At 24.6% G+C, this 12,525-nt stretch overlaps 1 protein-coding gene across 1 annotated transcript; it reads left to right on the top strand.

Annotated features, from left to right (window-relative positions):
- Positions 1–868: 868 nt before the first annotated feature.
- Positions 869–8,928, top strand: LOC134836601 (ubiquitin-conjugating enzyme E2 H). Its single transcript, XM_063851793.1, has 6 exons — positions 869–1,002; positions 5,313–5,601; positions 5,665–5,741; positions 7,389–7,556; positions 7,616–7,744; positions 8,204–8,928. Exons 2-6 carry the CDS (start codon positions 5,549–5,551, stop codon positions 8,323–8,325), a joined length of 549 nt encoding a protein of 182 aa, XP_063707863.1. The 5' UTR covers positions 869–1,002; positions 5,313–5,548; the 3' UTR covers positions 8,326–8,928.
- The last annotated feature ends 3,597 nt before the right edge of the window (positions 8,929–12,525 follow it).

Here is a 12,525-nt window from a genome sequence, read left to right as displayed (position 1 = left end):
CGCAACAGTAAAAGGACACATACAGATCAAAAGTCAGCAAGCATATGATTGAAAGTAAAGACAAAATTAACAACATATACCGAGTAAAAGGCAATAGAGAAGAGTCAAAACTAAATGCCTGAGAAACTCTCTAATACACTTCAATTTTTAGCGTACTATATAGTTTGGAAGAAAAACTCTTCAAAAACACTCAATATTTAAGAATTGTTTAAATAAGCTTTGAACACAATTTTCCAGGGCTGCAAAATTTATTAAGTTAAAAGTTATTAGACTTATAACTTATGCCTGAGTAAAAGTCACAAAAGTTTATTTGACAAGCAAGTTATTTGACTTAATTTACCAAAACTTTTAAAAAAATTTCAAAAAAATTTGATTTTTTCTCAAAAAAAATGGTCGAAATTTCAAAAAACTTTTGACTTAATTTTACTTTAACTAAAGCTTTTGTCAAAAGTCAAAAAAGTTTTTGAAGCTTAAGTTTAAGTCATAAGTTTTTGCAGCCCTGCAATTTTCATCTAAAATTTAATTCCGATAAATTCAATGAAAACAAAACTTTAAATTTTGATAACGAGTTTTACTTTATTTTTCAAAACTCACCCCCTAACCCTTTCGTCAAAGTCCCTCCCCTTACATTGTCAACTCTATTAATGAATGACGCCCAAGTAAATTATTTTTCCATACATTTCCATAGACACACCTACGAGACTCGGGTTTCGTTACAAATTTCAAAAGTATCAATGATTTTGAAAGTATTTTAGTAATTTTTGAACATATTTGATTAAAAGTATTTGAAAAAATAAATGACCTACCTCACATTTCACAGCCCAAATCAGCCCAATGTGTCGCAATTCACACACCACACGCTGCACGAGACTCTACGTGTCGTACAGCATAAAGTGACAGCTGATGAGGTTCAGTTGATGAAAATCTTATAGTAGCAAATTAATCGTGTAACTCAAAAAAATCGTCAAAAATCGCGAGTTTTTCCCAGTCAAAAGCTCTCAGGTGAGTCATGTCGCAACATTTTTAGAATTTTTGCAAAAAGTGTAAAAAAAATGAAAAAATAACAATGCAAATGGCAGAAATCACAGGGTGACGTTCATATTTAATTTTTGATGTCGCAATTTGTCGAAAGCTGTCCAAATTTGGTAAAATTGTGCGTAATTTGTGGTGAGAATGTTCTACGAGATTTTGCTCGAATGGAAAAAATGAACAAAAAGTGTGGTTATGACAGATTTTCAGACGACGAAAAATATTAGAAATTTTTTTTTCTTCTACACTTGACGCCCTGTGTTCAGAGCGATAGGCTGAAATCTATGCAAGTTGTGCAGCAGTGTGTATGCGCTTTGTATGAGGTCTCTCTCTTTATATTGATCGCAAGAAACCTGCCAACAAAAAAAAAAAAGAAATTCTCGACAAAAATTTTTGATTTCCAGTAATTTTTTTATTTTTGCAAAAATTTACTACGCAAAATGTTGACTGACAAAAAAAACATCGTAAATTTTTGTACGTACGAAACGACGTAGAAAGGTACGAATGTATTACAAAACAAAATCAAAACATAAAAACATTTGTATGCTCAACTCGGAGATAAATTCGAAAAAAAACATAACACGATCATGTGTTTCTACGTGTTTTCTGTTTGAAAAGCATACGGAAGAAAATAGGCAGCAACACCAAATAAAATGCACTAAATGTTACATTTATTTCAATATTTTATCAATATACCTGCGAGTTTGAGCTAAATTTGCATTGATTTTGTTGCACACAAAGACTACAACGAGTAGACAAACAAAACAGAGGAAGGAGAGAAGTGAAACCTGCCTCAACAGACAACAATAAAAGAGGGCAATGATCACCTCATGCGCCGTTTTGATGTTGTTCCTAATTTGGAATGAGTAACGACGACGACAACGAACACGGTGATAATAACCTCTCCGGACACAAAACACACAAAAAAAAGTGAAAGAATGAGTGATAAGCAATTAGATGTGAAAGAAATGAATTTTTATGATTTATTGCGCATGTTAAAATATATTAAAGCACAACTCGCAACACAATTGTAAATAACAGAGTTTTTAGTTTAAAAAAAATTATTATGAAGGTACAGTGTGTTGGTGAAATTTTTAATCACGATGAGTCAATTTCCGACAGACAAAAAAAAAGTGAAATTTTCATGTTTGAAGGGAAGTGAAAACCTCAGAAATGTAAGATAAGAAATGTGTAATTAATGATGATAAGGAATTATATTTGCATAACCTAGTAGACATGTGGGAAACAATGTAGTCAAGTAGTTGTAAATAACGGTAAATAAGTGAATCAGATTTGATTAGAGTCTTATAACTTTTTTGAGTAAATACTTATTGAAGAAAATTTTTATAAATTGAAATGTAATTTGAAGTACGATTAATGGAAAAATTTTTCATTATGCTACTTTTGTTTTGAATTGAAATTCGTACTTTCAAAAAGTTTCTTTTTTTAGATTTCGTTCTGAATTTTAATTTTGGAATATTTTAATTTTAATTTATCTAATCTATACAAAGGTTAGAAAAATTAACGTTTAATTTTTAAATGTCATTGATTTAGTCTCACCTCTTACAAAACATCTAAACAATTCTCAAAGTCCTATGTTTTTTGTTTTAAATCAAAAAACAAAAATTTTTGGAACAATTAATGTGACTCTCTATCCAAGATAGGCAGTTGTATGATTTGTGATCATGTGTGTCATATTTTCGCTCATTATTTAAATTTTTTTGAGGTTTATAACATTCTTCATTTTGAGTTATATCAACTTTTGGAGACTCCTGATTATTAACTCCATTATAAAGGCTCTGGATCAGTCGGGGATAAAAAATGAATGACAAATCCGATACAAGATGGACGTTTCCTGATTAATTAATGGATGAAATCTTAGATTAATTACATGAATGAAAGTCACAATAACTTTTTGAAGTACCTAGTTTGAGAACAAAAAAAAAATACATGTTACATATTCAAATGTCTAACAAAGTGAGGTATGTGTGAGTTTTTTGTAAGACTTTGGCTATACTCGGAAGAAATTACAAAAAATTTGGTAAATATAGTAATATTTGAAAACATGAAGGTTATCGTCTTCTTGTTTTGACCTTCATATCCAATGGGCCTGTTTTGTTCTCTCCATGTCAAGTTTTTAATCTTTCAAGTGTTTTCTTAAATTCATAATATTTTACCTTAATTCATCTTCTTCATATTTGTAAATGCTCCTTTAATCTAAAAAATTAAAAAAAAAAAAAATTTAAAAAAAATATTTAAAATTTCGATCAATTTTTCATAAAAATAAAAAAAAATAAGTTAGACACCCTGTACATAAATTTCAACTCGAGCACATCGAGTATTTTCTTTCATACACTCAACTTACGTTACTTTTCTTCAGGTTTCTGCAAGTTATGACATGACTCTTTTCCATTCTTTTCTATTGACTTTTTTTTTATACGGTTGGTACAAACATGGAGTTACTTTACTTTATAACTTATCTCTTTCTCGTGGTTTAAACTCGTAAAGTTGGTTTTTTTTGTCACACTTTTGTACGACTATTTTGTTACTACTGCATTTAAGATAATTTTGTAAAAAATGTTATATTGTCTCGTTTAAATGGAATGATGTCCATGAACTTAAATTTTTGAAAATTTGAATTAATGGTTTCGAATATTTTTTTTTATTAAATGTAATTTGAATTATTTCAATAAGATAATTTATATTTTTCAAATATTTAGTAAAAAAAAATTAATAATTTTTTTTTAATAATTTAAATATTTTAATAATTAATTTTATTTAATAATATTTAATAATTTATTTTGAATTTTTAAATATTTTTTAAAAAAAAAAATTTTAAATTAAAAAAATAAAAATTAAAAAAAAAAATTAAAAAATTAAATAATAAAAAATTGAAAAAAAAAATTTTTTAAAAAAAAAAAATTTTGAAAAATTATTTCATTTTTTAATTTTGATCAAAATAGCATTTATTTTTATTTATTCTTTATTTATTCTATAGATGCAATTTTCAAAAAAAAAAAAAAATAAATAAATAATAAAAATAAATGGAATAATTTTTAATAATTTAATAAATATCATTTATTTTAATTTTTTAGATGCAATTTTGAAAAAATAATAATAATAATAATAAATAATAAAAAAATAAAATAAAAAATCGCAAAAATTAAAAAAAATAGACAAAAACTGATTTTTAAAAATTTAAGTAAAAAATAAATATAAATAAATTAAAATTAAATTAAATTTAATAAAAACTAATTAAATAAAGTAATTAGTTAAATTTAATATAGCTGAATTTTTTAAAATTTAATGAATAATTTTATTTATTTTTTTTATTCTTTTATATTGAAAACTTTTTAAAAATTTAAAAAAATACGCTCATGTAAAATTTCACAAAAATTGTAAAATCTCATTTTTTATTACATTGAACGATTGTTTAACTACTCGTATTACTCCGTGTCGTATAGATTTATGATACAATTAGTTACATACTGGTTGGTTTGTTTGTCTTTATTGTTTGTAAAAACCTTTAAAATGCATTACCTGCCACATTGAGTACTTTAATGGGTCAATCACGAACATCACTTGACCTACTTTAATTATCTTTAGCGTCTCTTTGTCTCTATCTCCTTGCATTTCATTCGATTTCCTGACGATAACGAAGATGATTTGCGTCATTCACTTTCTTTTCTCGTTTGAAATTTCGTTCGACATGACACCATTTCCCGTTTTTCGCCTCAAAAATAGGTCAATCTGGCAATTTGTGTCGAAAGTTAGGAGCCTGTTGTTTGTTGTGTGTGTGTGGCTTATCATAACAAACAATTCTCAGCTGTGCTGTGTTTGGGTAGAAAATGAACAGGCCAAGATCAGATGTGCGTGTGAGAATATTTTTTGTACGTACGTGGGAAATGATGTGGAAAAACAAGAAAAGTGTTGCTGTGTGACCCTGCTCATTGATGCGTGTGACACAAACGCTTCCCATGGGGCTCATAAGGTGGCTCGCGCGCTCACTGAATCATCGTTTGGATGTTCATTTTCACGACAAATAGCGACGACAGTGCGCACGTGTAGAACTGTACGCGTTTTCTTTGTTCATACCAGATGCCTAACGATCGTAGCTGGCAGTATTAAATGTACAGTGCAAAAGTTTGGTTCATTTTCTGTGTATTTATCCACTGCTGTGGAACAGCTGATTAACATTGTTATTTTTTCTTCTTCTTCTTCGACACTTTTTGAAAAAAAAAATCACAGCAAAAAATCCAAATGTGATTTTTCCGAATTTTCAGACTTTAAAAAATCGTGAATGCAGTGAAAAACCCGAAAATTGGTCAATCGCAGGAATTCAGCGTAGTTTTGAAATAAGTGGGCGAGAAATCACAGCAAAGCAGAACGAGAGTGAGAGGCAAAAACGAAAGAACTCGTAGTTCTGGCAGCTTTTAGTTGCGACAATTCCAAGACAAAATCATCAGAGACTCTTTTTTTTGCGTGAGTTTTCGATAAAAAATCTACAAAACAGCTCATCATGTCGTCTCCCAGTGCTGGAAAAAGACGTATGGATACTGACGTCATCAAACTGTAAGCAGGATTTTCCTTTGTTTCCTGTTTTTTTTTTCATTTTTCCTCTTTTTATTTTTTCAGTATCGAGAGTAAACACGAAGTCACCATTCTCGGCGGGCTCAACGAGTTCTGCGTAAAGTTCTTTGGACCTCGAGGCAGTAAGTAATTTTTGTTTGAAAAAAAAAACAAAACAAAACAAATATAGACAGAACAAAGTTTTCAAATTCCATCTGTAAATATTTATTATTAACAGAGTTTGAATTTCGTGTGTGCCTAAGTAGTAGTTGTGTAGAAAAAAACTCTGGCAACCTTGATGAAGGTTTGTGTATCATCGTTGTGCAACATATGCTGTACAAAGTGCTAACGTGTAGAGAATTGTAATGTAAAAATTTCTAGCTATATGTGGAGTGTTCATTGTGTGTGCGCGCTAAATGATATAATGTGTTTAGAGTTGAGCATCTAATGAGCAGTGGCGGGGGATCGAAAAATTTTGAAATTATGAAAAATTGATTTTTTTTAATTTTGAAAGAAAAAATATTTAATTTTTTTTATTTAATTTAAATTTTTTTTTTATTATATTTAACAATGTTAAGGAAATTTTTTTTAAATTAAAATGACTCATAAAAAATTAAATTTTTTATTAATGATTAATTAAAAATTTAAATTAAATTTTTTAAAAAATGATTTAATTATTTTTTTTATTTTTAAATTAGTCGCATAAAAATGTTCAAAAAATTAAAATTCAATTTTTAAAAATATTTTAAATAAAAATCTTTGAATTTGAGAATTAATTTTAAACTACAGTTACCAACAAAAACAATTTTTGAAAAAATTAAAATTATTAAAAAAAAAATATTTGAAAGAAATTAAAACTTTCATAATTTGCAAAAAACTTTTTATTTTAATTTAAATCTAAATTTTAGAAACATTTTGTTAAATTTAATTTTAACAATTAAAAATTTTATTTTGAATTTATTAATTTATGAAGTTTAATTTTTAATTAATTTATAAAAATATTTATTAAAAAAATATTTTAATAAAAATTAAATTAAAAAATGTTTTTAATTATAAATTTTAATTTTTTATAAAATAATTTTTAATAAAATAAAATTATTAAATTACAAATTTTAAAATTACTTTTAAAACTTAATTAATTAATTTATTTAATTTATTTTATTTATTTATTTAATTCAAAAAATTATAATTTAAAATTTATTATTAAAAATATTTTACGTTTTTATTTTTTTTTTTCAAATTAATATTTTTATAAAAATAAATATAATTTAATATTTTTTTAAATTTTAAACATTAAAAAAATATTTTCAAACCCATTTTTAAACAAAATTGAACAAATATTTCAACAAAACAAAAATATTCATAAATTTTTGATTAAAATCTGTGGAAAATCCCCATTTCTACACCCACGCACGGAATCTTCTTCCCACAAAAAGATCGAAAAGAATTAAAAAACGAAAATAAAATTTGTTAATCATCAACAAAAGTCATGCACCGTGCACCGAAATGCCAGCAATTCGCTACAAAAGTAGCAACAACACCGCGAAATGTTTAATTTATTTCTTTTATTTACTCTTAACACATGTATAAATAAATTATCGGTTTTATTCGTCACACGCCAAGCATTCGCTTGTATATTTTTGGCACTCTCACTGCAAATTTTGTAATAATTTTACATCTGGCACATTGACTCGCGCGTCAAAAGCGAAATTAAAAACAAATTTGATAATAAAAATAAATCTTTTTTTCACCTTTTATGGTAATAATTTTTTTTTGTTAATTTTTTTTAGCTCCCTATGAAGGAGGCGTTTGGAAGGTTCGAGTTCACTTGCCGGAACATTATCCGTTCAAGTCGCCCAGCATCGGATTCATGAATAAGGTTTACCATCCAAACATTGACGAAGTCTCTGGTACCGTCTGTCTTGACGTCATTAATCAAGCATGGACTGCACTTTATGGTGAGATTTTTTTTTTATTTTTTTGTTGGAAAAATTTTAAAAAATTTTTTTTTTTGTAGATTTGTCCAACATTTTTGAATCATTTTTGCCACAACTCTTAACATACCCCAATCCCGTTGATCCATTGAATGGAGATGCAGCTGCCATGTATTTGCATAAGCCAGAGGAGTACAAGAAGAAAGTTTCAGGTACGATTTTTTTTTGAATTTTTTTAAATTTTAGGCCGCTCCAAATTTTTTTGAAATATTTAAATTAAAATAAATTTAATAATTAAATAGTAAAAAAAAAATAAAAGAAAATATTAAATAAAAAATTTAAAAAAAAATTAAAAAATTAAATTTAAAATTTTTGTGTTGAATAATAAATAAAACATAAAAAAATAAAAAAATTAAAAAATAAAAAAAAATAATAGCCATTTTTTTTTAAAAAAAAAAATCTTAAAAAAAAATTTAAAAAAATTTTTTTTTTTTTTTTTATTTTTCAAAAAGAAAAAAATTTCGTTTAAAATAAAATAAAAAAATTCTTAAATTAATTTAAGAAAATTTAAAAAAAATGTTAAATTAATTTAAAAAAAAATAAAATAATTAAAAAAATAATTTAATTTAATTTAAAACTTAAATTTATTAATATTAAATATTTTTTTTTAGACTACGTGAAAAAATTTGCCACTGAAGAAGCATTACGTGATCAAGAACAGGCCGAAAGTTCTGACAGTGAATCTAGTATGTCCGATTTTAGTGAAGACGAAGCCCAAGATATGGAATTATAACAGCGGCTTACCGAACACAAAAATAATTTAAATTTTACTCTAATTTTAACTTACTAAGGCATATTTAGAGAAGTGAAGAATATTAAAAAAAAAACATTTGCTAAGAAAATCTCAAATAAAAAAAATGGAAAAATTAAAAAAAAAACAAAAAAAATAATATTTGCTAATATTATGTAATAAAAATAAATAATGAATACAATAATATACATGAAATATAAAACATATATACATTAGAGAAATGAAAAAAAAAATCAATTAATTTTAATATTAATAAAAGAATACATTAAAAACATCATTAAAATAGAGTTATCATTAAATAGTTGATAAAAAAAAGCATTAAAAATATTACAGACAGACACAAACAAACAATTTTCCTTGCAACGCGCATCTCTCTCCTTCAATAGATATTCGATGTAATAATATACATGTCCCTCCCATCATTCTTACAGATAATTATCGTTAATAAATGTGACGTGAGAATGGCTTTCGACGATGTTTCCGACATTTTTTTTAGCATTTCTCACTTTCACATAGGAAAATTCGTCGACTTATTGTTAACTTCATATTTTATTTGTTTCGAATTTCTCTGAACATTTGAATTTTGAACCTTTTTTATACCAAAAATTTTATGGAAAAATCAAAATATACAAAAAAAAAATTAAAAGAAAATTAATCAACAACAATAGAAAAGAGTAAAAATTAAAAAAAAATAATTAAACATATTTTCTAGTTGTTTTTTCTTTGTGATTATTATTTAAGAAATTTTATTTTAAATATAAATATTTTTTAGAATTAATAAAAAAAATAAACATTTATAATTTTAAATTTTAATTAATTAAAAAAAATATTATTAAAAAATTATTATTAAAAAAAATCCTTCTTGTTTTTTTGCTAAACTGTTATAAAAGTTTTACACACACAAAAAAAATCAAACAAAAATATATTTACAAAAAAAAAAACGAATGAATGTAAAAAATAAATACAAATTTGTGATGTTTTTAATGGACGGTCAAAACATTAAAATTAATAAAAGTTAAAAAAAAAAATAGATAAAAATTCCATATTAAAAAAAAACTCAAAAACTACCATTAATTTTTATTTTTCGGAAGAACCAATATTTTTTACCAATATGATGATGACGACGATTAAAGCAAAACATAACTTAACTTAGATGACAAAAAAAAAGAAGAAAATACTTGAATTTTACATTTTTAAAATATTTTAGACGTTCATTAATAAAAAAAAAAGTTATAAAAAAAGAATGTTAAGCTTTGGAAAAAAGTACGATGATGTGTAGAAAAAAACGATTAAAAAAATATAAAAAAAATATATAATTGAAAAATGGTGTAAGATTAGAAGGTGAAGTAAAAAAAATATTTTTGAAAAATTAAATTGTGATTTTTTTCTGTGTTATTTTTTTTTTATCAAAAAATGTATGTACTTCATTTTGGTAAGTAAAAATATTAAAGACAAAGAAACATGAAATATTATTGAGTCACTTTTCTCACAATTATGTTGTATATCATCCCGTAAAGCCCTCCCCGTTACGATACGAATACAATGAAAAAATAAAGAAGAAAAACTGGACATGATCTGCATAAAAATTCCTTCAAAAAAATTTGTCTGAATTCGTGTGTCCTATTTTATTTGATGGACAATAAACTTTGGCATGAGTACCGGAGAAAAATGTTTTGTCATAAATGATGTCCTCCTTTCCGTAAGCAGAGAAAAGAAAGAAATAACGGAAATTATATAGATGTGGTTTAAGACATGAATAAGTAATTTGATGGTTGAGGAATTAGAATGAGTCAATGACTGCAATAAATTTTACAGTTTTTTTTCTTCTTTGCGTTAAAGGGGAAAATATTCAAAGTTATTATCTTTTTTTATGTGTACGTAAGTATCTATGCATGAAAATCTTGTGTGTGCAACATAATAATTAAATACGAAAACATTTTGAATTCCTCTGGGATGGAAACTTCACATGAGAGCATCAAGAGGATAGTTGGCATTTAGTGGTTGACCACTTTATTTTATAAATTAAGTTTCGTTATTTGGGGATCTTTAGTACAATTTTTGTCTTTTAATTCTTCTGCATGAAATTCCTTTTGGGAAACTTTTTAAATAAAAAAAAAATGTGCTTGACCGGAGGACTTGGAATTTTTCTGACCTTGCTTGAGGTGATTCCAATGAATTTTTGTAATTTCTTAGAAGGTTAAATAAAAATTAGTTTACATGATATTTAATAGAGATGTATTGTTAAAAAAAATAAGAGCTGTTTAAACAATATGAATTTATTCGACATAAAAAATTACTTTAATTTTGATTTAATTTAATATTTGTTCTATATTTAATTTATTCTTGAAGAATCAAGAGCGAAAAAAAATAAATAAATGAATGGAAAGCTTAAATACCTATTATTAAGCCTCTTATAGTAGGTTTATTAAAAAAAATAAAGCCCAATAATTTTGTAAGAAAAAAATTTATATATAAAAAAAAATAAAAAAAATCATCAAATGTTTTAAATGTCAGTTTAAATTTTTTAATAATTTTTTATTTTTTATTGATAATTGAAATAATTAATAAAATAATAAAAAAAATAAATTAATTTTAATTTTCAATTAATTAATAAATGATAATATTAATAATTATTAATAAATGATTTTATTCAAATATTACTTTATTTTATTTTTAATTAATAAATTTTAATAATTTTAATTTTTTGTAAAGTTTTTAAATTTAACATTAGCAAATAATTTCGAAAATTGCTGAATTTGTAATAAAATTATATTTTTTTTAATTTTTAATTAAAATTTAAAGAAAAACGAATTTAAATTTATTATTAATTTTTTGTAACAATATGTTAATATATTTTTAAAAAAATATCTTAAAAAATTTTATACAATTTATTGATAGATATTACCTCCGATAAAAAAAAACAATTTATTTATTAATTTAATTATTTATTTAATTATTTTTTATATAATTTTTTAAATAAATTCTAAATTGATTTTTAATTAAAATTATTTTATTTTAATTATTAAATATTTTTGACAATCTTAAATCAATCAATTTTAAAAATTGTCAAAATAAAAGGAAATAAAATAGTTGAAATTATATAAAAGAAAAATTATTTATATAAAAAATAATTAAATAAATTGTTTTTTTTTTTTTTTTTTTTTTTTTTTTTTTTTTTTTTTTTTCGGAGGTAAAATCTATAATTAAATACAAAGACTCAATCGTTCAGTTAAAAATTAAAATTAATTGAACTTAATTTTTTGTTTTATTGTTATAACTCAAAATTAATTATTTTTTTTTAAATTTGCATTTTTTTTTTATTTTTCAGAAAGACATTTTCCTCGTGGTCATTTGTATTAACTATTTGATATTAACTAATCTGTATGGTTAAACGAATGGAAATTAAAAAAAAAATCAAATTTATTAAATAAAAGAACAAACAATAAAAAAAAAACTTTTCACGCCGCAAGATTAAGAGTTGACAACCACTTGTACGAAGACTGAATGTGACAGCTTTCCATCCAGCTGACTTTTTTTTTCAAAATATTTTAAAATTCTTTGTTTTTAATTCCATTTCCTCCCTTTTCACTTGTTTCAAAAGGATATGTTTCTCTTCCTGTGGTAACAAAGTCCCCCAATTTAATTTTAATTTAACTGGTTTCACAGAAAAAAAAATAAAATAAAATGAAAAGGAAGAAGAGAAGACCAAAAGTGCCATTCATTATGCATGGTTGCGTGCATTATCCCTTCACGTTGAGTTTTTCTCATTAACTAAAATCACACATTTCTCGTGCACACATAATATTTGATGATCCAGATAGAAATCTGGCCGCAAATTTATGCAAAAAACTATCAGAGCGTTACTTGGACCAAAAATGTTGTTTTTTTTTTTTTGGAGCAAACGCATCCTCCAGCCAGAATGACTCTGTAATTGGTCATTAGAGACGTTTGTTTTCCAATCAGCATGTTTGTTAATTTTTCAGGTTTGAAAAAATTGCCTAGGTGTAAAATTGAACACACACGAGAGAAAATATTTACATAACTAAATTTAATGTAAATGTCCCTGAACTATCTCAACAAATTTTCTCATCCTTTCCGCTCGTACTCGTTCATAAATTGGAACAACAGCAAGAGCAAAGGAGAAAGCCGAATCAGCCCAAATTCAATTAGAAGAATAAAATA

This window comes from Culicoides brevitarsis, unplaced genomic scaffold (assembly GCF_036172545.1).
Source record: "Culicoides brevitarsis isolate CSIRO-B50_1 unplaced genomic scaffold, AGI_CSIRO_Cbre_v1 contig_71, whole genome shotgun sequence".
NCBI lineage: Eukaryota > Metazoa > Arthropoda > Insecta > Diptera > Ceratopogonidae > Culicoides > Culicoides brevitarsis.
This window is presented reverse-complemented; position numbering and strand designations above follow the sequence as displayed.